This window comes from Rhipicephalus sanguineus, chromosome 3 (genome assembly GCF_013339695.2).
Source record: "Rhipicephalus sanguineus isolate Rsan-2018 chromosome 3, BIME_Rsan_1.4, whole genome shotgun sequence".
In the NCBI taxonomy this organism is placed as follows: domain Eukaryota; kingdom Metazoa; phylum Arthropoda; class Arachnida; order Ixodida; family Ixodidae; genus Rhipicephalus; species Rhipicephalus sanguineus.
Window position 1 is genome coordinate 143,355,404 of NC_051178.1, and position 27,702 is coordinate 143,383,105.

A 27,702-nucleotide genomic window follows, 5' to 3' on the forward strand; every position below is an offset into this window, starting at 1 on the left:
CTTCATTTTTTCAGTTGAGACTGGTTGACTTCTAAGGTATTGGTAAATGGTAGAATTCCACAAGTTTGTCATTTGAACGCCTCCAAAAAACACTATATTCACAATAGAAAAAAAAAAAAAGCTCCCGACAGTACCTCGGTTGTTAAACTCAAACGCACCGTGGTTTCTTTGGCAACGATCGACCTCATGTAATGTTAGCTAGAAATTCCGGCAAATAGCTCAACAAACGCCATGGACTGAAAGAGGAAGACTGCATAATTATGATTCAAGCGTTACTCACAAGCACCATAACCTACGGGACTCCATACGTGGACATGAAGAACGGCCAGCGTAACAAGGTGAACATCCTCATCCGCAAAGCCTATAAAATTGCCATGGGACTTTCGCCGACCACATCCACGACAAAACTCCTCAAAATGGGGGTTCACAATACCTGGGAAGAGTTAATTGAAGCGCAAAAGGTGAACCAACTGGAAAGACTAAAGCTTACAAATACGGGACAAGCACTTCTAAGGAACCTTGGCTACACAGCCGAAAAAAAAGCACACCTGCCCCAGTCGATTCCCCATGAAATCAAGGATAAAATACATGTGTGTACAACACCTAGGAACATGCAACCGGAAGATGATAAGGGACGAAGACAAGCACGAGCGCAATTGTTACAGCAGAGGCTAGCGAGCTATAACAACAATGAGAGCGTACGATACACGGATGCTGCAAAATACCGAGGAGTAAACCAATATGTAGCCAGCGTGGTGGATGAAACGGGTAGAGAGCTCGCTGCTGCTTCGACACATGCAAATGTTGTAACCAACGCAGAGGAACTGGGCATTGCATTAGCTCTCAGTACAAGTTCTTCGTCTTTAACCATCGTGACAGATTCACAAGAAGCGTGTCGAAGATTCCTAAAAGGAACAATTAGCAGATCAGCCATTCAAGTTCTCCTCAAGTGTGACTCCGAAGACGCAAGTATACTCTGGACACCGGGGCATGAATCTCTAGCGGGGAACCGAGCGGCGCATGCCGCAGCCCGAGAGCACACACACCGGGCTACCCCGCAGCGATATTCGGACTCCGCAAACGCAGAGGAGCGAATACCGAGGAAATATTCAGAGATACTCGCGCACTACAGGAAGCAACGACGCCACTATCCACCTGCTCAGAAAACGCTGACTAGAGAGCAAGCAGTGACTTAGAGAAGGCTCCAGGCAGGCACCTATCCGCACGGTACACTACTCCACGCAATGTACCCCGGCAACTTCAGTAGGAACTGCAGATACTGCCCGGAGAGTGCTAACACCCTTTACCACATGGTATGGGGATGCCGAAACAAGCCAAACATCCCGCCCATAGACGAACAGAGCATCCAAGAAAATCCGGAAGACCAGTGGGAGGCGTTGCTGACGTCACTAAACCCTGAGGACCAGCTCCGACTGGTGGACAGGGTTCTGGCATCAGCTGCAAGCCATGGCTACCTGGAATAAGGAAGTCACCCACCTCTGGGCGAAGAGAACGCGCCTGGTCAGATAATAAAGTTTAATTCTCTGTCTCTCTAGCTCAATTTAATATATTGTAGCAAAACAGCCATTTGGGCTAGTTGGTAACGGTTCATATCTTAAAGCAAAAAGGCGCACTACGGGAACAAGGACATAAGAAGGGAGGAACCGACGACACAAAGCGAACACTCGCAACCGAGGTACGCGCGAACTAATTGAAGCTTTTCACATAAAGAGATGCGGGGATGGATGCGTCAGCCACCCTTCTATCGCCATAACAGAGATAGAGTATTCATATTTGATCAACACACTGCATTAAACTTGTCTGCCCTCCTCTCCCCCCCCCCCCCCCCCCCCCCCCCCCCCCCCCCGCAGTGTGAATTTTCTTTAGTCCGGTTTTCTTCGAACTTCCTTTTTGTATAGACGCATGCGTCTTCATGATCTGTTAAGGGGATATCCATCTCGTTTTGTTTTGTTTCGGCGAGGTAAACTGCACCACGTGCCCTTTTTTTTTGTAACGTATTTATGTGTGCTCTTTCAATAAACCTTCAGTTGCGAGTGTGCGCTTTGTGTCGTCGGTTCCTCCCTTCTTATGTCCTTGTTCCCGTAGTGTGCCTTTTTGCTTTAAGATATGAGCTCAATTTAAGTTGCGGCGCGTGCTTAACCCCCCTTAACGCATGTGGTCAGTCGCTAAACCGCGTCGTTGCCACCATCGCTTCCCAGTTAGCAATGGGCGTAGGACTCCCGCCTTCTACGATCGATGCCGAAATCTGCGGCTACATCACTCAAGAAGCTAGACATATAAAAAGTCAGCCATCTTTATTTGGCTGCCCTCCACACGTGCGCATTATATTGCCTTCTGTATAACCTTGATTGCAAACCGGAGCCAATGATAGAGTGCACGGCCAATATCCTCTAGAAATTCCACATCAGCGGGCATTAGTGAACAATTATGAGCTACTGGTCACTGAAAGGCTCATTGCAACACTTTCGCCGCCGGCAGAGTCAAAGCGTCAGTGCCGCCGGTAGAGGGTGAGGTCCATTCTATCGGAAAGCACCTAATTAGTATTCAAACGACCAGAGAAATTTATACATCAATCTAGAGTCTGCGTCCTAATCTTTGGGTAATAGTCACAAGTGTTGGATGTTACATCGAATGTTTTTTTTATAAATAAAAAAGAAAGGAAAGGTCGTGCTTAGTTTAATCCAGCGGTAATGGGTTTTCTGCATGAATGAACGAAAGCGCGCGTTGTTGTAGAAAAAAAAACACACGAAGCAGGAAATCGATTGAACGTTTACGCAGTAAAACTCATCGCAAACTCGGTGCTTCGATTCATGATGAGACCATGCCACGCATAACCATTCCTTACGCGGCCGGTTAATTGCGTACAGCAGGTGCGTATAGCTACGCGCAGCTTCACGACGAAGCTGCAATACAAAGGACCGTAACCCCGCCTTAAATGGGTCTACAAAGGAACTTAATTAAAAGAATGAGCCGTAACTTTTGGATAATCGAGAACCGTGTCTAGAACATATGGTTATACCCCGTTGGCTGGAGGAGGCCAGCAAACATGCTTGCATTCGGTAAGCCTGTTACGGTACATCACGCTGCTTTTCTTTAAATATAGCTGAGTGGCGCAGAAACCTGGTGCGGTGTATTGTAGAGACAACAGTTTCAGAGTTCTGGCGCAGCCTCTTATCCTTTCGGTTTAAGTTCACGTAAAATAGAACGAAAATTGCGAAATGGACTTGGAGCGCTTTCTCCGAAGAAACGGTATTTCGGGAACGGCTTTTTATGACAGCTTACGCCAGCTTTAGTGGTTGCCAATAACATAATAAATACAACAGGCAAAAGAAATCGAACTATAGATCAAATGAGGGAGAACTAATGTGCTCCTGCTCTCGTGATGGCCAGATAAGTAACTTCATATGACTCAAGCATTGCGATACCCGATTACGAGATGGAGCAGACTGACAAAGGCTTCACGCAAGTTTTTTTGTGAGCACACAGAGATAAGGGCCCGCCAAGTGATAGCATTATAAGACTTCCGATTTCACCCGTGATGCAACGTAGAACAAATCGGATTTTTACGTGCTATTTTCTTTTTCAGCTTTTCTTTAGCGGTTCCAGATATTGCGCTAGACTACGACGCCTGACCATCGTCACAGCGTAGACAACTACGTCTCGTTTTCCCACCGTTTAACAAAGGCCACGTTCCCGGAAGACCTCGCTATCGCATCGCTCTGGAGAGCAAGATGCGAGACAAGAGGGGCAGTAAACGAGCGAAAAAGCAAAAAAAAACGAAACACAAGCTTCTGCGCTGGTCGTTAAGACAGCCGGCCGTCCACCGAATTCACCCCCGGTCACACCCTGAGCGAAGCTCAAATGCGTTTGGTGAGACCGTCTTCTACGGCCGCCGCCCGCCGTCACTCGGCGCACATCACTATTTTCTGGACCACGCGCAAGTTGTAAACAGTTCCCCCACGGTCTTGATAGCGCGCGCGCGCATAGGAAATCAGATACCGATGACACCAGCTCGGAGGGGCGACCGGTCGCTGGCTGCTTGAGCCAGATCTGCCTGAACGTGGGTTCCGCCGTGTGCTTCGGTTGCCTTTCCCCGATCAGTGGCTTCTGTTCTACCGCCGTTGCTCGGGCTCGCAGTCGCCTTATTAATTTTTACGTAGATTTTTGTACTGCACCGAAGGCAGCCCTGGTGCAACGAAAATAGCAGAGCAACCATCAATCTGACCGACAGTGGAATGCTGCTTACAGGCATGCAGAAACGCTTGGCGCCACTCCTTCGCTTTCGAAAAGTGGCGCGTCAGTGATCATTCTGGGTGAGTGACTGCTCGACTTCACTTCTTCGAGGGTGTCGGTGTGGTGTGGCGGCTTACGGACGAGTCTGCAGTGGGAGTTGCAGTACACTCCAGGGCGAGCGTCACGCCCTAAGAACCTGGTGTTGCAGCTTCTATTCGTCATCGTCTTGGTCTTCTTGAATTCACCCTTGGGGTGGCCGCGTCCGAGAACTTAGTTTATGGTAAGTGCTCACGGCTTTTATGGAATGATTAGATCGTGGCTTCTATATTCTCATTGTTGGTGTAGCAGTCGCGTACTCTTTACTTCGACCATGAGATCAGCATTTCAAGTGCTGCTGCCAGTATTCGCGATCCTATATTCAATGCATGGCTTTTACTGTATCGTAATTTCCTACACGACTCCGTACATATATCGGTTTTACAATGAATTGATTGGGAGGTTTCCACTTGTCAATTCGGAGCACGATAAAAGGGTACCCATATTTGGGCTCATAAGTACTGGGCATTACATAAGTACTGGGCAATTGGGTAATCTGAGGGATTACATATATTTTGCGCACTCGCAGGCATTCTGCTAACGAATAGTGTTTTGATCATTGCGCAAAACTTGAACACGTTGTATGTCTCGTCGTTTGAATTGTATCGCATTATTGTAATACGCGCTCATGTGTATGCGAAGCGAAGTGAGCAAGCACTCGAGGCATTCATAACGAGACTACGAAAACCGATTGAACGAAGGCTGTTTTATGAAATATCGCTTACCTTCAGGCTTCCCGGAGGAAACGTACTACAATGTTGTGGACGTCTTTGTAAAAAAGATGTGGCTTGTTGGCAGATTGGAAATTTAGGCGCCTTTAATATCAAGCCGCCGTGCAACATCTCGTGGCGACACTTCAACAGTTGCCGTCTACGACAAAGCCGATGCTGTTCTTGCTTACTACTTTTACTTTCTGTGTTGCTCCCACTTCCTTCTGGATATTATAAGCGCGTTTGGCAAGGCTTGATGCATTAGTTACTAGGCGCCTTGTGTGACGAGCCAAGCACAAGTAATCAAGCTGTGATGTAATTTCTCGTCGTCGTGCGGCAAGCGATCGGTAAGTGCTCACGGCTTTTATGGAATGATTAGATCGTGGCTTCTATATTCTCATTGTTGGTGTAGCAGTCGCGTACTCTTTACTCATTCCATAAGGCGATCGAACAAACCACGCAATAGCACAAAGTTGTTGCCGTATTAAGCTCGTGCTTGCTTCGTAACGTGAGTCAGAAGAAAAACGGTGTACGAAAGATTGAAAAGCTGCAAAAATTCTAATCAGGGTGCAATCAGTCAGGTTGAACGCACGTTTAAGGAAGTAACTTTCTCGGAATGCGTCTTTCTCTTCGTACTTGGTCACGAACTCAGACTAATGCGCGCATGCGTTACGTGTTTTTGGGAACATTCACTTACAGGGGCATGCAATCAGAGCATGGACACTGAAAGGATTGAATTCCGTTAGCGTCAGTAACTTCGCAGCCTGCGCACAGCACAGAAGGCTACGGCCGCCGTGTGCCAGGAAAGGGTATACAATCCGAGCGTATACTTTTACGCCAGGTTCAAGATCGCGGGGTAGGAGTAGTCATTGCTGGGAAGTAGTTGTGCTTCCCTATCGCATTTAACACAGGGGCGGGCCATGAACATAAAAGTAACGTGAACTCGAGGTTGGCGAAATATGCACGCATTTTGAGAAGATATGCGAGACGGGCGTTTACGATATCGCGGAGAAGTTGATAAGTTGTCACTGGGCGATGTAGTGCGCTAGAGTTGTTAACGTATCTACTAATCTAGAACGGAACCAAAGCCTTGGGACTGTTAGGCATCGCGTTTCTCAGGCTGTTCAAGAACTCGTATTCGCGCAAACGCTTCCCCGGCGGCGTGGCGAATGTCACCCGCAGTAGCAGCTTAGCGGCTAAGATGGGGCGCTGCTAAGCTTCGGGGCACGGGTCCAATTACCTGCTACAGTGCAAGAATTTCGAAGGGGGAGAAACACAGAAGGGCCCTACTTATAAATACGGAACCAACCCAAGATTCAACACAATGCCAACAACATGGGAGTCATTTCGCCATCTGCGATGCTGCGATATTATCGCCATGTCAAAGTAGTCCTCAAACTGTAGTTGTTATTAAGGCGAAAGCCTTAGATGCCTCATAAAACGCGAAAATCGACTGTTAGCGTACCACGGCGTCGGCGTCAACCAGAGTGATGCAAAAGTCATCACGTGATGACCTCACCACATGACGTCATCATGCCGCCACATATTCTCAAAATTTTGTGATATCGCCACCACGTCGTCATATGACGTCATCGCTTGGCCAAATGTGGGCTGATCACGGAGGCAGTGTAAAACCACGTAAGGTGCAGAAAGCCTGCAATGCCTCTGATCCTGGAGGCAGTGCAAAACCACTTCAGGCGCAGAAAGCTTTCGGAGGGCGGAGGTGGAGGATGACTGCATCGACTGAGAAGAAAATGAAGAAGGAGATTGCTTACGCCTTCGAGTCGTCTTGGACGAATGCATAAGGGACTCTGTGAATTTTTGTAGTTGCCATTGCCTAAACTGCTACTGCTGCTTGTGCATGACGCGAAAACATCTCTTCTGACTGAACATCGGATGCCTTTCCCTTTCAAACGTAGACTTATTCTGATTCCTAATCTCTCCGCTTCGCAGCTGTGACGGTCAGTGACGAGACCCAACCAAGCTATGGCGCTACCGGACTCTCGGGCCTGTTTGCCCGTGGCTATTTCCGCGTCCATATATGTGTTCGTGGCGATGATGTTAATCAAGTCCGAGTCCGTGATCTACATCGGTTTCATGGACATGCTGGACATCAACAGACAGGATGCCTCCTGGCCTCTCACCCTGGCTATCATCATCTCACAATTGGCCGGTGAGAGCTCAGAGTGGGCCTTCTCAACTCGCTAAACTACGTATACGAGGTAGCATAGGCGTGCGCACAAGGGGGACAGGGGGGGGGGGGGCGCGGCGACACCCCCTAATCACCTAAGAGAGGGGGCGCAAATTCTGCCCCGTACATTGGCCCTTCTAGGCACTTAAGAGGGGGGGGGGGGCGCAAAATCTGCCCCATACATTGACTTAGTAGGAGGGGGGGGGGCGCTGCGACGAACCTCCCCCCCCCCCCCCTGATGGGGAACCCTGCGCACGCCTATGCGAGGTAGAGAGGCATGGCGGGACGACGTGAAAGCCTTTGCTCTTGTTTAGCTGTTTCATTTTTTTCTCCTTTATTGAGGTGATGTAACTGAAGTAGACAATCAAACTTTGTGCCTATAGGTTGACACCGCCTACTCCTAGTCGCATGACAAGCAAAATAAAATGCCAAATTCTCAACAAAAACACAGAATAAAGTTAGAGAGCGTGAGCACAAACTCCAGCACTTGAACTTTTTGTTCCTGCTCCAGATGCTGCTTCATGCTAATGAATTGTCTATGAACTCATGTCTTTCTCCTCTCACTTCCTACGTTCCCTCTCTCTCTCACTCCGCTTGTAGGATAGCAAACCGGACAATGTCTAACTACTTTTCCATCATTTTAATTCTCTTTCTTAGCTGATCTCTTTTCCTTCAACCGCCCCGCCACGGTGGTCTAGTAGTTATGGCGTTCGATTACTGACCCGAAGGTCGCGGGATCGAATCCTGGCCGCGGCGGCTGCATTTTCGATGGAAGCGAAAATGTTTGAGGCCCGTGTACTTAGATTTAGGTGCACGTTAAATAACCCCACGTGGTAGAAATTTCCGGAGCCCTCCACTACGGCGTCTCTCATAATCATATCGTGGTTATCAAACCCCAGATATTTTTTTTTATTACTTTTCCTTCAACCTTCTGTTCATCTCATTCCTGTTTATTCAGCGCAGGTTTGCCTGGAAAGCTCAGCCTCGTTAAGCTGTTTTAACACGAAAGTGTTTTATGCCGGGTGGACCCCGGCATAAAACACTTTCGTGTTTCAGTGACTCCAGTGACGTATTTCCGTCACGGAAATACGTCACTGGAGTCACTGAAGTCACTTCCGTAGTGACAAGATTTCAGAGTCACTTTCCGCAGTGACAAGACTTCAGTGACGTATTTCCGTCACGGAAATGACGTCGAAAAAATATACACGATCAGATGCCAAAGAAAAAAAGTTCCGTCAACAGGCATCGAACCCACGACCGCTCGGTCCGTACCAACAGATGCTGGGCACGCTATCCACTGCGCCACGATTTTTTTTCTTTATTGATAAAGCCTCTAGAGTCTGTGATCACAGACTCTAGAGGCTTTATAAACGCGCCTTTTATATCTACCACTCTCCCGGTCGTCGGGGTGGTGTTGCCGTCTGGGAGCGGTAAAGGAAAGTAATTCATCATTACTGCGGTCTCCGCGATTAGCACCTGCAACGCGTTACACGTCTCTCCCATTCGGCGCGTTTTCAATAAAAGCTCAATTTTGTCAATGCCTTAACGCACCACGAGGTGGCGACCTTAGCCAAGCGTCGTAAAAGCGTCGGCCTCGCTCATAGCTCTGCGATGCGCACCAGCCTCACTTGGCTGTAACGCCGCGTTCCCGGCTCACGCGCTCGCCCCTAGAAATATCACGGCCAAGCTACCGTGGCAACACGACGCGCTTTGCGTTTCCCTCTAGTCCGGCACTGGTGTTCAATCACATTTTAACATGCCGCGTGATGGCGACCAAGTCCTGCGTCCAATATGCGACGCGCTTCTGGCTATCACAACTAGTTCTCTGATTACGCTTTCACCGTTAACTGCTACAGCTACCACAAGGGTTTGTTTAATCATTTAGCAGGGGCGTTAGTCGTCGGGATGGAGATGTACCACCAATCATCAAAGTGGGTGCATCCACGTTAAACGGTGCTATAGCTGCCAGACATCAATGTACATTGTACAAACTCTCTTATATCAATGTACAGTAAACATTCAGTTACTTCTGTAAGGGCACGCTTTACTTTCGTGTTATTCCGATTCCTATGACGGAGGGATCAACCATGACTTTTCTCATATCGCTTCTCTCTAACCATCTCACTCTCTCTTAAGTCACATTCCATCCACGAACTGAAACGTGCAACGCGGGACAAACATAAGCCAATGATCTTACTTTATGTGAAGCAGTTGATGTGTCTTTTTGAGCTTTCTTAACGGCTTCCTAACCTTCCTCGAGACTTCAAATATAAGAAGTGTGGGAATGTTTTCTCTGCATCGCAGGTCCCGTGTACGGCGTTCTGGGCGTGTGTATGTCCGAGCGCGCCATGCTGATATGCGGTGCCTTGCTGTGCGCTCTGTCGGTTATGTTGTGCTCGCTGGCCAACAGCCTTCTGCTCGTCGTCATATTGTACGGAGTTTTTTACGGTAAGAGTCGTCGGCCGCGTCTACGCTACCTACCACTATCTTTATTATGGTGAAACCCTTAGATGCCTCATCAAACGCGAAATTTAACCGTCGGCGTCGTCTCGCGCCCAGCGGCGTCGGGGAAGAGTGATGCGAAAAATCACGAGATGACTTCACCACATGACGTCACAGATCGCCAAAATTTGACTTCATGATGACGTCAGATTTTTACGTCACGTCACATGGGGAAGTCATCACATCCCATCGTAGCTTGGTCAAAAGTAGGCAGATCATGGAGGCACTGCAAAACCAAGGGAGGTGCCTCGGATTCTGGAGGCAATGCTAAACCCCGCTAGGTGCACAAAGCTTTCGGAAGGGGACGGGGCAGGATCAATACTTTGACTGAGAAGAAAAAGAAGATGGCTTTCGCTTTCGAGTTGTCTTATGTGAATGCATATAAGGGACCCTGTGTGTTTTATTTGTTAATACTAACTGACGAAAACAATGGTATTCATAATGGGAAACTAACAAGCCCAAGTGGAAACCCTTATGAAGATACAACGGAGTTAATAACAATACAAAACATTCCTGAGTCTAATCACGGCGGCTTAGTGATTACGGTGCTCGGCTGCTGACGCAAAAGATACGGGTTCGGTCCTGGCCGGTCGTATTTCGATGGAGGCGAAATGCTAGAGGCCCATACACTGCGCTATGTTAGTGCAGTTTAAAGAACCCCAGGCGGCCGATATTGCTCAAAGCCTTCCGCTACGCCGTCTCTCATAATCTCAGACTTCTTGGGACGTTAAACCCCATAAACCAAGCAAACCAACTAATTGAGAAGGTGCCTGTATTGCGGAGGAAAATAATAGATTGTAAGATTACGAGAACAACAGAATAAGTGGAGCTCATGGGAGCTGGATTAGCGCTCAGTGGTCAGTTACCTGTTTCACGCAAGAGATTCATCAACTTATATATTTTTTTCTAGAAAACCTTCTAGGAAACTTTCGTGCTAGTGCCTGCTTCCTGGGGTATTGAGGTATATAGCCCAAGGTCCAAAAAATGTGTTGCACAGAGAAAGAACGCCAGTCTGAAAACGCTAAATTTCTCCACAGAAGCTTCCATTGTGCTACAGTGTGGCCACAGAGATTATGTTCATGTCCTTTAAGATATGCTCAGCGGTTGAGGGAACTTACGGCGCTATACTTTGTTACCTTGGGCACGGCGTCTCGTAATGGATAAACAAAACATGATTACTCGAGGAACGGGATGTAAAAGAATGAAAGAGAAGAAGAGGAGTTTGTGACGACAGCAAGTGACAAAACGAAACAAAACAGTCATGACCGTAGCCCAAGTACTACACAGCAGCATTTTCTGCCAGCAGTCACAGTTTGTCATTCAGTCCGGTTGCTTGAAGAAACCGCAACAACACCCTCAGAGCGGCTCGTGTTGAAGACCGGGTTGGCCAGGGCCCTAGGATTTTGTTCTCCGTGAGAGGGCGGTTGTCCAGCTGGCCTGATGCGGCTGAGAGGGCCGCTCTTTCGGAGTTGAAGCGGGTGCACTCACAGAGAAGGTGCGCGACTGTTTCGCTGCACCCGCAGACTGTACATGACGCGCTCTCAGCCATTCCAATAATACATGAATAGGCATTCGAGAAGGCCACTCCAAGCCACAGACGCACCAACAGGGTAGAGTCATGTCTTGATAGCCTGGACGGGATGCGTAGTTCGAGATCAGGGTCTAAGGTATGCAGCCATGCATTAGTAAATGTCGCTGACTTCCACAAGTCCAACGTTAGACGACGGGCTAACACACGAAGTCCTTTTGCGGCGTCCGATCTTGGAAGGGGAATGGCGATACTGCTGACGCTGTCACGAGCTTACTAGACAGGCAGCAGCATTATTCCACCAGCACAATAATGCATGATGCTTGAAGATAGTAGAGTGCGAAGCGGAGCCAGTAAAAATTGAACATAGTGAAACGCAACGTGAAGGCAGGAAAAAAAAAACACGCAGTGTAACTGCTGCAGAGTACGTTTTTTAATTCTTTAGCAGACTTGTGCCTTGCTTTGAGAAGTACTTTTCGAATGTTCTGTTACATTCCTTTTTCTTTTTTGCTGGTTTAACAGCATTATTAAATGATGAGATTGACTGCTGTAAAAGTGTGACTCTGTCATTACAAGATAGCTTTTCATTATTAATGACACAAGGAATCGCTAATGAGCCAGCGATTACCACTCTTATAAAGCGTCGATTGGAAGTTTCACCGACAATACTCCGATGATAAGACTAAATGTTTGTTTTTTTTTACATTGTCGAGCTCTTAAAAATTATGTAAAATGTTCTTACCATACGCTTTTCTTATCTTACAGGACTGGGAGTGGCGTGCGAAGAAGTGCTTCCCTTCACCGTGGTGGCCCGGCATTTCGTCAGGTATCGGGGCACCGCCATGGGTTTGCTCTTCGTCGTGACTGCGGTGTCGGGCTTCGTCTCACCGCTCATCACGGAGGCCTTGCGGCAGGCTCTAGAGTTCCGTGTCGCGCTCCTGGTGCTCGGAGCCCTGCAGCTGAACATGCTGTTCGGCTGCATCTTCGTCAACCGGGTGCCGCCGACCGGAGAGCCCAACGGCGAACACGAAGTCGCCGCACCGCCCGTCACCAGCAGGTCTCGTAGGAGCAGCTTCCAAACGGCTTCGTTCGCGCACTCCTGCTCCAAGGACCTCGTGGCTTCACTCGCGATTCGCGCCGAGTGAGTATAAAGTGCACAACGAGCGCGCAGTTTCTTTAGGAGATACAAGAGTGAGGAGGCTGTAATGGGTTAATACCTTGTGTCTTACTTTCGATTATGTTAGACACAACCTAACGTAACCAGACAATGAAGCAAAGGGAGGTATAGGGGACATTATTGTATGTTTTAACTGTATTATAGTAATTATGACGTAAATGGAAAGGAATTGAAGTGGATGAAAAATCAACTTGCCGCAGATAGGGACCGAATCTACAACCTTCGAATTACGCGTCCGATGCTCTACCAATTGAGTTATAGCGGCGGTTGCTTTCCCATTCACTGTATTGGGTATTTATATTCGCGTAATTCTGGGAGCGTTAGCCAGCGCCGCTCGCAGCCTTGACGGCGACTGTGGAACACTCTTCTGCTGCCAGCTGGCGTTGCGTAGCACGTGATCTTATTACGAGCTGGAAGTTGACCAATAAACACTCGCGTACTACCTACGGCATCAACTCTACCGGAACGAGACCCTCGCTTGTTGATTATATGTCTTACTTGTTGATGGAGGCAAAAATAAATGAGATATGTGAGAGAAGAAAAATCCTCCAGAAATATGTAAAAAAAAAGGTGTTGTAATCACCTCTTTCGCGGATCACATGGACAACGGATGATCGAAAAAAGAAATGTATGGACGTGCCTGCACACAATAGGAAATCCAGCCTAATGTAGTTTTTACAGGCGCTCATGTGGTAGTCTGTGTGCAGTGAGTAGGACGACTTTGTTATGAAGGTACCAAGTCAGCGAAACAGAACAAGCATTAAAGTAATGGTACATGGAGCGGAATTATTATAGGCAACTGACTGTACCACTGACTGTACCACTGACTGTACTGACTGTACCTGTGTGTATGTGTATGCAGCTCGACGATGGTGTACACTGTCATCTGGCAACAAATATCAGCCTGGTGTGCTCTTTAAATTGGAGAACTGCGTCAGTTCTTGCTACCTACATTACAAAACGCAGTTGGTAGGTAAAGGCTTTTTTATGTTATATTCTCGCAATTAACTCGAAAGAACTACAAGACCAATTTGTGAGAAGGATACTACTAACACATACTTTATCATGCCTTTTGCAGTTAATGTATGGAATATGTTGGTTGCTCACTATTCCCATGCATGATAATGTCACGGACAAAACCACAAAACACTTGGGGTCGGCACTACAGGTCTGCTTTAATGACACCTCGTCGTTTTCTTCGGCGACTGCGCCGTGCTGCTATCAGTTGTGTTACGGTAGTAGAAATATGCATTTGCATGTTTATGTGTTTGTGTATGACACGTAAAATGCGTTGTAGACTTCGTCACCTCACTGTTAGACCGAGGCATGTGTACAGGGTGGCCAGGTCCTTTCAGGCTGACTGTGCAGCTTTGTTCTTGGTCTACCTGAACACTCCTGTGAAAAAATTATGCTTGGCTTGAACTGACTTAACGTCGCAAAGGCCAATGTACAACGTAGCTGAGGGGAAGCCTCAGCGATGAAATGCAAAGTTATATAAAGCTAGGCGAAAATGGACATGGTTTAGCCCATTATCCGGAGAGGGAACCTACGTGTCAGCTCATTTATTGATCATTTCCTTTTTTTTCTCGCTCCCCCCTCTCTCTTTGTCTCTCCCATCTTTCCACTCCCCTTCCCTTTCCCCCGGCGTAGGGTAGCCAACCGGAATGCTGTCTGGTTAACCTCCCTGCCTTCTCCCTTTTTGTGTTCCTTCCTTCCTTCCTCTCCGCTTGACCACCTGCATGTCTTCGATCTCCAGCTCGCCTCCTTCTTCCACTCGCCTCCGCTATAGAGGGAGGGTATAGCATAGTGTATACACTATGCTATACCCTCCCTCCTCCTTTTCCTCCTCCTCACCTACCCTTCCCTTGCCCAACACCTTGCTATACTGTACTATACTGTACTATACTATACTATTACTATACTATACTATACATGGTTATGCTATGCTTTACTCTCTTCCCTGGTCCTCAACCTCCTTCGATAGGCTGCGGACGAAACTGCGCCCGTTTGAGCTCGGCTTTGTGAGCTCCGCTGTAATCAGCGGAACTGAACTTCTAAATGCAGGACAGGTCATGGCGACAAGCAGTCTGGCGAGGCGGAGCCTTTGCTGGCGAAGAACCGCGGAGCCTGGAGCCGACTTAAGCGCAACCTCGGGTCGCTGGTTACTGTCGCGTTCGCACACATCAGTGCGTCCCGCGCCATCTCCGTGCTCGTGCTGGCAACGTTCCTCTTAACAGCCGTAGACTTCGGCGCGGACAACGGGCTGGCGGGCTACGAGGCCGTCACTCTTGTCACCGCCGTGGCGCTCGGGGACCTGGTGTCCCGCATCGGCACGGGCCTTCTGCTGGATTTCAAGGTTAGAAACGCCATCACGTTTGCATCTTCACTTTCACGAATAATATTATGGTGATAAAATTGGACGTCCCTGCGCCCATTGTCTTCATTTAGTACAGCGGGTTTATTAATTAATTGTTAGCAATGCACCTATATTGTAAAATTCTGCAGTTCTCAGGGGAATATGATAGAGCAAGAACTCAAAGGGCCCCTTATGTACTCGTCTAAAACGATTAGCAGGCGAAAGCCATCTTCTTTTCTTCTCAGGATGTGCTGATCCGCCCCCCCCCCCCCCCCCCCCCTCCGAAAGCTTTCTGCACCTAATGTGGTTTTGCACTGCCTCCAGGATCGGAGGCATTGCAAGTTTCCTGCACCTCATCTGGTTTCGCGCTGCCTCCACAATCGGCCCACCTTTGACCAAGCAAAGAAAATCACTCGCTGTCGCTCTGGCTCGTATAGATCCCAGACCGATGACGGCAGGAACCATTCTGGAATGTCGTCCTGAGAGGTCATCGCGGGTGAAGGCGACGAAGGCAGTGCTCAACTTCTTGAAGGCATCAGACTTGCACCGTCGGTTATAGACTAACGGCGTTAGCATGACTGTGAGATGTGTGTATTATTGAGAACTAACAGACAATAATGCCAAGGAAAGTATAGGAGATGTTATTTGTAATAATTTGGATATTATAGTGAAGAAAGTAAAGTGGACGAAAAGATAACTTGCCACCGGCAGGGACCGAACCTGCGGCTTTCGAATAACGCGTCCGATGCTCTACCACTGAGTTACGGCGACGGTAATCCGCCCGTCCACCTTATAGGGTATATATATGCATTTAAACCTAGGAGTGTCAGCCAGCGCCGCTCGCAGCCATGGCGGCGAGTGTGGAACACTTTTTTCTGCCTTTTGGCGAAACCGGATGTGTCACTGTGCGTGCGTGCTCTCCTTCTTTTCTATCTTTCTCTAACTTTATATCTCCCCCATCCTTTCCCCCAGTGTAGGATAGCATACCGGTCCTTCTAGACTGCTTACCATCCCTGCCTTTCCTTTCTCTCCTGTTCCTTGACCAAGTGAAGATGTCATGTAGTGACATAATCATGTGACGTGTCGTCATGATAACGTCTCAACATTGTGCATCTATGATGTCACGATGACTTCTTTTTGAGGAAGTTATCGCGTGATTTTTTTTCATCGCTCGTGTCGCCGAGGCGACGGGACGACGGTAGACGATCAATTTTCTCTTTTGATGAGGCATGTAAGGCTTTCGCCTTAAGATGTAAACTTTTGTTGCAATGTGCTGTATGAACCTTCTTTTGTGTGAGCTGTGCTGTGTTATGAAACTACATTAAGGGTACATGTGTCTCAATCTGGTGGCTGTTCGCCTTTAGCTCCTGTGCCTTTCTTGAAACGTTTCCGGAAAAAAAAGACACTCAGTCAGTCAAATGCAATAGTGAAATGTTTCCGCACTTATTAGGTAACAGCGTTTCTGAGAGAGGCACAACGGCGTTGGTCAAAAGCAAGAGGGGTGAATGCCATTAAAGCCTATTTACAGTGCCAATTACGTGCTTGTCGCCGTGTGTTTGGGGCAACACGTTCGCTAATTAAGACACGTTATTGTCAACAAGACAGCATGAAAGTAATTAGCCTTGTTTACAGTCGAGCACTGGAAAAAGATTTTTAAGAGGACATCTGGCCTATATAGACAAGAAGTTTATGCCGTAGATGCAGAAGCTGAGTATTTTTTTCGTCAATATCCATATCACGCTGGTTCAACAGCAAAAGGTGCGGTCAACTGAAGGCTACACCGAGAAACGCACTGCTGTAAACGTATGCGTGGCTCATTAAATCAACGTGGCAGGTGCGTTGCTAACGCGTCATATATGATACAAGATTTTTCGAATAGAATACTTGCTCATTTCACATTGTCCCTGATGAAAAAAGGTTAAACCTTAATATATCCGGCGACATTTCCGTAGTTCCGCGTAATATGTCTGTGTTTTATGACGTCTTGTACGTAAATTAACTCCTCGAATTAAATCTGTGTGACGATCTCTACAGGCGCCGGGACTGACTCTATAACAACATGACCGATTACTAATGCAGGCGCGAGCACAGCCGAACAATGTTTCAAGTAAAGCGTACATGACAAGAGATACCAGACGTGCTCCTGCGTACAAGCATCTGGCCTTTGTCTGCGCAAAAGCGACCCGGCACGCAGTTTGTCTGCTGGCTCCGCACTTGACCTTTTCTGTGCCCCACTATTCCGTGCGGCGCGTGCTCCATTTTTCTAGGCAAGCACGGAATTATGTTGCTCACGATGCTATTTTGGCCCAATGGCTAGCGTCATACGGTACACGATATCGTTGCTGAAGTGTAATTACACGCACGCGATCTTCGGGAAGCCTCGTTCCCGGTGTGCGAGATCAACCGTTGTTAGAGAAAACACCAGCGCGTATAGCGAGTTTGGCGGGTTGCTATGTCTGCAAAGTATATAAAGCTCGGGCTGTATTTTGCTAGTGCTCTTTACATGCTTCGAGTACACTTATTTCATATCATAGCGTGGGAGCCATAAGTTATCGATTCTGCTTACGTTCTTCTCTACACTCAATACGTGATCGTATGCTGCAATATACGGCTAATATATTGGCATTCCATGCTATGCAATAGTTATTCCCTATAGTTTCTGTTGCTATAACAACTCTACGATGATATGTGGTTATGACGCTGACAGCGCTTGTGCAGTGTGCCAACAGCAGCTATATATAATGCCATACAATGAAAAAAAAGCGATTGATTATCTCTGTGCTAAAACAGATCGAGACGATCGAACAAATAATACCCGTTGTTAAGTGACTTCTTATGCAGCAGTCAGGCAGTGCGGTGAACTAGTTAACATCTATGTGTTTCGTGATGATAGCTCTTTCTCTTCGACATAGGAAAGAACACGCCTCGGTTTACACGAGAAGCACAACCCCAAATACTTATGCTGACGCTATACACTATACACATTAACTTAGGAACGACCCAGGATGCTCAACTTGCAGAACTCTGCAAAGCGCATTCATTGAGTAAACTAAACATGCGGGCGTACATAGAGGAGGAGGAGGAATAAACGTTCATTGCACGAAACTGTATCGCGGTGCTAGTCCCGCGTCTACCCTAGGTGCGAGGTCTCCTCATTCCAGGAACCCTCTGGCCTTTGAGGCCTCCTTGGTCCTGGCGACGAGACGTCGTTGTTGGTCCAGGTCCTCTGAGGCGAACTTGGCCTCCCACATTTCGAGAAAAAAAAAAGAACTGACGGCCACTTCTGTTGCAGCACGTAAAGAGATTCCTTAATTAGGATGTATGAACCTACCAGGAGGCGCTGAGTTGGTCTTTTGATGTCCTCTTGCAATAATAATCATTATTTTATTTATCGTTTCTTTCAGCATGTCACGATCAACTTAACATACCCGGTATTATTCTCCAGCTCACTTACGTTAACGGAAATAGTTATAAATATCGTGCCTGGCTTCTGCTCTGCAGATGATGAGCGCGGACTGCCTGATGGTGTGGGGCTTCGGGATCCAGGCCGCGGCGCTCGCCGCCACTGCGCTGGTCAAGCGGTACTGGCTTCTCATGGTCAGCTGCTTCTTGGTCGGCGTGTCCGGCGGCGGTCGCATCTTCGCCAGCACTGTCATGATATCCGAACGAGTCGAGCAGGATTCGCTCTCCCTCAGTTTTGGGTGCCATGAACTTTATCGCCGGCGTCGTGTGCTTAGCGCGGCCGCCGCTAATTGGTGAGTACCAAAAACATGTTCATATAACATTTGTGCATGCACACACACACACGCACACGCGCAGCACACACACACATATGCACGCACACACACGCACACATGCGGGCACACACACGCACACACATGCGCAGCACACACACATGTACGCACGCACACACACACACACACATAAACACAAACACACACACACACACAGTAGTAAATGCAAGAAAATGGTACACGCGGATCGTGTATGTGGCTATATGAACTGTTATTCTTAACAGTTTAAGAGTAATTTGATGAGCCCTTGACACTTTCTGCCAACGCGTCTGCACATCGCAGGTTACGTGCGCGACGTGCTCGGCTGTTACGACCCGCTGTACATCGCTTTCGCCATCACCAACGCTATCTTCACGGTGACGTGGATGGCCAGCCTGTTCTGGGAAAGACGCAGTCATTGCAGATGGGAAAGACAAGATGCCATCTCTTCATGTAAGCGAGCATTGTAGATTTTACTGAACGGCTTGCGCTTTAGAAAACAACTGCAAGGTTTTAAACAGTGGTAAAAAGTAACTAAGCAGCTTTTGTTACCTTACGTCTTTGCAAAGAAAGATGACGGAGGTGAGTTTTAATCAAAAGTCTAGAAGCCACTGCCGACGGGCCACAAATAGTCTTTGAGCCCCACACCTCTGTAACCTAGGAATTTTAATTGCTCAAATCTTGTCAGAATCAGAGAGCAATGTGTGTTGTACCTCCGGTTACTGGGGCCCCGAGAGGGCCTGGCCACCCGCGAAGTGGCTTCTAGACATTAAGCAAAAACTATACAGAATTTATAAATATTGAAACACGGGCTATTGCTGTTAGCTTTTTAGTACTGAGATATATGTTTAAATCAAATCAGCGTTAAGTATGTTTCTGTTCCTCCCTATGTGTGTGCATTCGCGTGTGAATTTAAAGTACGTGTTGTCGAAATGGATAAGCACAGCTTGCAGAAATAAGTAAGCACACGTTGTCGTTCGAATGAAGTGGATTATATACGAACTCTGCCTAGCTAATCTTTTACGTATTTTTTTTTCGTTGCTGTGACTTTATTGTATACTACCATGTGTGAAAAGGAGTAGCCGGCGCTAAACAAAAGTGCCAAAATCTCCCGAACACTATCTACGTAATAACCTTACAAGTTTCACGCTTAATTGAACAGCGACGTGGCCTACTTTTAAGCTCTAATTCTGCCACTACCTGATACAATATCGACTGACATAGTTATACCTTACATTCAGATAGACATTATGAATTATATTTATATTTTGTAAAGGAAAAATTGGAAAAATAAAATTTCATGGGGCATGACCAGAGTTTCACTGTCATTAATTTCTACTCAGCCTTTCCCGTTCTTACTTTTCCTTTTTTTCATTTTCAGCTCAAGAAAGGGAAACAGCGGTGGAGTAGTGGACATCAAGAAACATTGAAAATTATTGTGATACAAGAAGTTTACCGTCGCGTTCCAGGTGTCGTTACAGTTGCGTGCGACTTGACGTTTTAACTTATACTATTTACACGGTTGGTTGCTTTTATTTTTCTCTGCAACTTTTGACTTGTAATTTACACGCGGACAATACTCTAGTTTGTTTCTCCTAGTAGCCCTCGCAAAGAGAAAAAGAAATGTTTACACCATATGTCCACTTGTCGTTTTCAAAATGTGTTTAGTGTATCGCTTTTCGATAACCTCCATGGCTTTGGCGTTCCGCTGCCTGGCACGAGGTTGTGGGTGCGATTCCGATGCTGCTGTGGCCTCATTTATATTGTCTATATGCTAGCGAGTCGTAGAAAAATGCTCGAGTACTTAGGGTAACGACACATTCCAAAGATCCTCGAAAACGATTTCTCCATGTAAGCTTAACGGCTAAGTTTTTCCTGCTAAGCTCGACGACGTGGGTTTGCTTCACGGCCACGGCGCTTTCATTTCTGTGGGAGCAAAATGAAAGAAAAAAAAGTCTCGCGTTCATTGATTTACGTGCCCGTTAAAGAACCCTTGGTATTCAAAATTAATCCGGAGTACGCCGCTACGGCGTGCCTCATAATAATATTGTGGTTTGGGCACGTAAAACTCTAGAATTTTTTTTCTCAACCTCAACTTTATTTAAATTTCACTACTACGTCTCGTCGAATCTGAGTGATGGCTCTGGACACCAAATGGACTTTTAGGTATGCGTTGCGTTGGTAAAAATAGCGCTGTTTGTTAGCACAGTCATACTGTGTAAGTTGCTGCCACCTTATAGTACCCCCGTAGTAAAAAGCCTCTGCACCACAACGTGTGGTCTAGTCTTTCTTTCAACATGAGCTCGTATTTCAACCTCGTCCTTCGCATAGGTTCCTTATGCGATCCATTGTCAACGATAAAAGTGCGCAATACTACGAAGTTTAACCAGTAGCCATTATACTACCTTTGCTCATCGGAAATGGCGACGCAGATCAGCCCACATGATCTCTCATAAAAACAGTGGAAGAAGCGATAGTCACAGGAATAAGTATCGACGGTACTTGACCTTTACGCGACACGACACTCGCTCGTGCGGTAGCTTGGACAAGCATTGCGAAGTGTTATATACGAGCCGCTGTGGTCGCATTTCGATGGAGGCGAAATGCTAGAGGCCTGTGCGATGTCAGTGCACGTTCAGGAACCCCACGTGATTGAAATTATCCAGAGCCCTCCACTACGGCATGGCTCATAGTCATATCGCAGTTTCGGCGCGTAAAACCGCGAAAATTATTAGTATCAAACACCGCCAGAAAACGTTTTTTTCGAAATAGCAAAGCCACCGAGTGACGTCATATTGTCAAGCTTCACTTTAGAGTCGGGAGAGAAAACAAGGCAAGCTTCGCGTGAACACAGTAGCCCTTATCTTTCGACGAGGAAATAAGCGCGCATCCCACGCAGGCGTTTACACGTCCTTTACTTTCGTTACGGTGCTGTAGTGCACCAACGCCGTTGGGGACCCGCACATTTCGCGTAACGACAAACGTACGCCCGCAAGCCGCAGAGGAAATGCTTGGCGCGAGAACGCAGAAGCAGCGCGAGGACATGGCGAGAACAAGCAGCGTTACCCGTGTGTGGTAACGACGGCATACGTAATGTCCATTGTGGCAGAGAAGAGCAGAGGGGTGCGCAAATAGGTTTATCTCGGGATGCGAGCAAGCAAGGGGCTTCGTGGGAGAGGAGGGGCCTGCCATAAGCGGAAGTGACGCAAAGTGCAAGAACACAGAGGCGGAAGCGTTCGTTCCGAGCGCAGGCGAGGTTGCGTGTCGTGAAACGATGATTGCTCCACGTGCTGGCGGTACAGATTGGGGAGGACGGGGAAAGGAAACGGAAGGAAAAGGCAAACAAGAGAGGAAGTGGGAAACAGTCGTACGCGAATGTGTAGTCTCGTAGACGTGTGAAAAGCAGGGGCGGTTGGTGGGGAGCAGAGAGGGACGTAGGGAAAAAGAGGTTGAAATGCTGGGAACTACGCTGATGGGAACCCTAAACCGGCCTATGGGTGAGGTTAGCACCACGTGACGTCTGGGGCGATATCAAGACGAGAGGCGCAGCATAAATTGGGCCTCGTTATATTCGGGACACCGATAGGTGTCGACATCGTCGCTGGGATGCTCGATTCAAGCATTCTCTTTTTTTTTTTCACTCGAAAGAACGGTGGATGGAAAGGGTACTCAGAAGTGAAAGAGGACGGAATAAGTGCTCAAAGAAAGAAAGAAAGAAAGAAAGAAGGAAAGAAAGAAAGAAAGAAAGAAAGAAAGAAAGAAAGAAAGAAAGAAAGAAGAAAGAAAGAAAGAAAGAAAGAAAGAAAGAAAGAAAGAAAGAAAGAAAGAAAGAAAGAAAGAAAGAAAGAAAGAAAGAAAGAAAGAAAGAAAGAGAAAGATCCTGCAGCTACCTCTTTCTATTGCTGTACTTCCGTCTCGTCTTTTTCACCTCTGCCAGACCAAGAACCCGTTCGTTTCGCACCATTTGCTTTTCGATGCCCATTTCCCCACTTCTGCTCCTATATGCTGTCTTTGCTTCTCCTGCGTTCTTCTTTCAACCCTTTCCTGCATATCGCTCTGCCTTCATCCCTTACCTTCGCACCCCTTTCCTTCCACGCTATAAGACATTCCTATGTTCTATTTGTTCTATCCCCACGAATAAAGAGAGCTGAAGTAGCAGAAAGGTGCGAAGGATTCGGGATGCCGGGTGCGTATTTCATCTGATAGACATAAAAAAAAAATACGAAGGGTGGAGTGCCGCCGCTAACTCAGCGTCCTCGTTTACCCTGCCGCGTTTAGTTCTTTTCTCCTTCTTTCCGGCGCACATTTCGTGACTACCGCATCGCGCACGCATGCCCACGTTTGTTTGTGCGCGGCGATGCCCTAGCTCATGTAGTACGTGCGCCGCGCGGACGGTGCTGGCATTGTCCTTCCTTCTTCGCCGTCGTCTTCTTCTTTTCTTTGTCTCGACTCTTTCGCGGTGTTTATGACTGCCGCCGAGAATACGTCTCGCGCCGGCCACTACTGCCATGGCTTTCTCGCAGTGGGAGGACGAGTACTGCGTACAACGTGACGAAGAATGAAGGGAAAGCAGGCTGAAGGGAGGGGCAGTGGCAATGCTTAGTAAGCGGCCGCGACGAAAAAAATAAAGCTTGGAAGGGACGAGAGAAATTGGAGGCAAGGAAAGCGAGCACCACGAAGAGCAATAAATAGGGAGCAAGCGCGGATAAAGGTTTCGAAAGTTGTGTGAAGAGGCAGGCACGGAGGCCGAAGAGACGTGACAAGCGAGAACAAGGAAGCACACTGATGCGGACGCATTGCACTGCCTAGACTCAACGAGGCTTCACGAATAATGGTGGCGCCATTAGAATCAAACTAAAGCGTCTGTTGAAGATACTGAACGATCACTTCAACCGAGAAGCAGCGGAAATGAAAAGAAAATGCGGTACCACGAAGGTTGAAAAGCATGAAACATGTACAGAGAGGAACTGTTATAGTGCAAAGTTACGGAGCTCAGAAGCTATACGCGTGCACACTAGGAAAGCAGTGCTGAAGTATTAGAGAATGAGTTTATATGTTTGTAGGAAGGAAAAAAAAAAGATATACGCAGACGTTTCAGAGGCAGGAAGATTGTATACCGTCGTCCACAGGTTGACAATCTGGTCTGAATGACAATATCGATAAAAGAAAAAAAGCAGAATAACGAATCTTCAAGCGAGAATCAATGCCATTGGTAATCTAGTTTCGGCATAATTGTTTTATACTTAACTATAATTATAAAAAAAGTGTTTGGCTGCGCACAGGGTCAATTTTCGATTCATTGGTGAGTTTTCTAGAGCTTGCAGAGAGTAATACAAGGCCAATTATGTCCAGCATGTTTGGAGAGCACCTACCCAGGTGCTTGAATATTACGCTTGATTATTACACTAGGAAAAAATTGTTTGATCCGTTAGGTGGCTACATGAACTCATTCGGACACCGAGAGAAAACGCACTGCTCCTAGCATAACAATCTGGATTTTGTGCAATACACTGTACACAATTGCCTAAGTTGCGGAACTGGGAACGATCCTAAGAGAAGAAGATGACGATGGATTTCACCTTCAAGTCGTCTTAGGCGAATGCATGAGACGAGTCGGCAGTTCTCTTCCTCGTTCACAAATAATGTTAATAAAAATGTAAAAAAAAGCGAGAGAGCTTCGAATGCTTACAAAGACAAAGCTGAGCTAGTTGACTGGAATTCAGCTTAGAAGAAAGTAAGGTGTACAGCACGGAGACGAGAGAAGCACGCAACACAAACGCCACAGAATTTGTCGTATCAAGTGACAAAATGATAGATAAGCACAAAAGCTTTATTGCTAAGTGCATCAGCACACCATATTGAAGTACAAACAATAATAAGTTATTATTGTTCCCTCGATGATATTATTCATAATGTAAAGAGAAGCCTGGCTGGCGTTCAAGTGAGAGAATAATTAAATCCCACACGCTGCCACTCACTTATTTGGCTTGTTAAGAAGTACCGCGCGAGCAGAGTTTTCTTTGAAAGCAACAAGGTGAATTCCGCTAAACTGAATATTTTAATAGCGGACAAACACGGCCACAAGGGGATGCGTTGAGAAAAGCGAGGAAAAGATAATTGAAAACGGTGAAATTAATGTTAAACCCGCTTATTTTCAGAAGCTTTACTGCCAGCGAAGGAAAACTCTTTTAGATGGAACTATCCCAAGATATATGAACATGTTTTGAAAGAAACGTTTCGTAATCTTGTGCTCGCTGTTATTTCATTGTTTTAAATACTTAGCGCGATGTGCTCGCTAACTAGACAGAAGCAACTGGCCTGAACTTTAAGTAGCATCTGTTAAACCCACTGGAACAATAACCATTCTGCACAAGTCCCGACTCAAATGTTGAAGCTTTTATTTACTCTCTTTTCTACGCGAAGATGTACAAAGCTTTATGAACAGAGAAACGAAGAGGCGCGTATAATAAATATCAGAAAAGAAATGAACAAACAAGATAGAGGGCTCGAAAAGCCGCTGGGCATTGAGGACAGTAACGCAAGAATAACTAAAAAAAGAAGAGCAAAAGTGATGTCCACGTAAAATGCCTTCCTTTCTCCGCTGGCAAGGCTATGTTTTGCCAAAACGACGCCTTCCTTCAAAACGTCAAAATAAGCGAGAGCTGTACTTTCCCGTCACGTACGGTAATGAAGTGCGAGCTCTCACTTTTACCTGCGACGAGTGCGCGTAAACTTCCGCATAGCGAAGCAGCAGAGACAAAAGGACTTCGCAGCACAGAAAGTTATCACGAATGGGTGACCACGGCTTGTGAGCGAGAATTCAGACCTGACGTTAAAAAGAAAAGAAACCATCTTTTGTTTACGAGGTCTAGTAATGTCAGATAGAGAGAGCAGTGTTCAACAGCAGCAACGACGGCACGAGTCACACCGAAGCGCACGCCGCGAAAGTTTGACTCACAAGGATGAAGGCATGATGTGCAAGATTGGAGTGGACGTGCCAAGGCTGCAGAAAGGATTGTCGACGAAAGGATAAGAGAAGGCCGCGGGACTCGGCCTAACACGACTCGGCAGCAGAATTAAGTATGCCAACCGCTCCTACATTCGCACCGTGTAGACTCAAATGCTCTCATGATGGTGGTGATGCTGATGCTGATATCAGGTTATTATTATATAGTTTTTGGCCCAAGTGCGAAACGTCTTTAAGCATCTCCCCTGATATTCGTCTTTTTTTATTTAAAACGACGGCGAGGAATGCCCGAATGCATATGTTGAGGCTTAATGCATACGTTAGGATGGTTCTGATTCACAGTGATTCACAGGCCACTTTTCGGAAGGAAGGAAGGAACAGGAGAGAAGGGAAAGGCAGGGATGATGACCAGTCCAGAAGGACCGGTATGCTACCCTACACGGCAACGGGCTCTTCGCAGGAAGGGCTCCAATTCTCTTATATGATCTAACAGCCTGTTTCCACTAATTAAAAAGTTAAGTAGTGTAACTTCGTTTATTATGGTTGTAACTGATGGCTCTAGTCATTAAGGACGTCTGCCGCCATAGAAAAGGTAATTATGAAGGCAGAGGCCAAATATCTCGTTTCCTTTATTTTTGAGGATTTTCAGACACATTTTCGACACGCCTCTATCTCTCTCTCTCTCTCTCTCTCCACACACACACACACACACACACACACACACACACACACACACACAATATATATATATATATATATATATATATATATATATATATATATATATATATATATATATATATATATATATATATATATATATATATATATGGGTATATTACAACGGAGGCGTTGTCAACAGTGATATAAATGTTTATTTCGCAACAGTTTCGGGAGGGGGCCTCCCTTCCTCGGGGATGAGTTAAAACTCTATATCATTTATATCATATGATATAGAATAAACATTTATATCACTGTTGACAACGCCTCCGTTGTATTATACCCATTACCCGAGAAAAACTGGCCCATTGAACCATATCTACACTATATATATATATATATATATATATATATATATATATATATATATTATATATTATAATATATATATATATATATATATATATATATATATATATATATATATATATATATATATATATATATATATATATATATATAATAATTTGGGCAGATGACATTAAGAAGTTTGCGGTCTATAACGTGGCAGCAGAAAGCACAGGATTGGTTTGATTGGCGGAACATGGGAGAGGTCTCTACCCTGCCATGGGCGTAGTCAGGCTGATGATGACGATATTGGCATGACCAACCTGTGAATACATGATAAAACGGCGATAAGGGGGATTCAACTGCCCGCACCGCATCTCATGTAAGCCTCCCGGGCACTCCCTTAATGGTGACCGGATCTACTGAACTTCACTGAACCCTCGTGTCTGGTTAGTCCTAGTTACCGACGCGCGAGATGAGTCAAGATGTGCCTAACTCTGAGTTTATCTCAATGCACTTCGCTCAGTGAGGTAACAAGAGGCAGTCCCATCGAACGCGCCGCCTGAAAGCGTATTGTCTGCCAACCGACGCATATTCAGCACTATGCAAACGTCGTAAGGACGGTGCTTCGTCTGCGTGGCGCGCGGCTGCTTTCAGGATAACCGTTACGTTCTGCGGCGTTGTCAAGGTAGCAGCGTACCATGCGCGCAAGCATTTTACTCGCGTAATAGCTGTACGTGCACCTGCGACTGTGGATTTCGAAGCGGAAACACTCGAAAGCGGAAACTTTCGAAGCGGGAACATGGTACGAGCTCCACGGGGCTATAACTGCACGAAATTTGCTATCTAAGGCAACAGATATCCTGGTGACGATGACATTGACGCAGACATAAAGTTTCCTGACAAAACTAATTATTTAGGCAACTCTATGGCCGTAAAAGCTCTCAGAGAGCAAAAAAAAGATTTTTTTTGTTCTCGCGCCAGTACACACAAACACATTTACTAACGCTCTCAGCCGAGCCATATACGATGAGATATTAAAGCCCGGCAGAGTTTTTTTTTCTCCGTATAAAAATGGAGACGACATTACCCTGTACGAGCTATACGAGCTATACGAGCTATGCGAGCTATATTTTTTTT

At 46.6% G+C, this 27,702-nt stretch overlaps 1 protein-coding gene across 1 annotated transcript; it reads left to right on the forward strand.

The window, feature by feature from the left end:
- The first annotated feature begins 3,820 nt into the window (after positions 1–3,820).
- Positions 3,821–20,224, forward strand: LOC119387337 (monocarboxylate transporter 9-like). Its single transcript, XM_049413483.1, has 8 exons — positions 3,821–4,534; positions 7,014–7,233; positions 9,556–9,699; positions 12,047–12,422; positions 14,523–14,814; positions 18,316–18,569; positions 18,891–19,040; positions 19,969–20,224. The coding sequence occupies exons 2-8, from the start codon at positions 7,047–7,049 to the stop codon at positions 20,015–20,017; spliced, it is 1,452 nt and encodes a 483-aa protein (XP_049269440.1). The 5' UTR covers positions 3,821–4,534; positions 7,014–7,046; the 3' UTR covers positions 20,018–20,224.
- Positions 20,225–27,702: the final 7,478 nt, after the last annotated feature.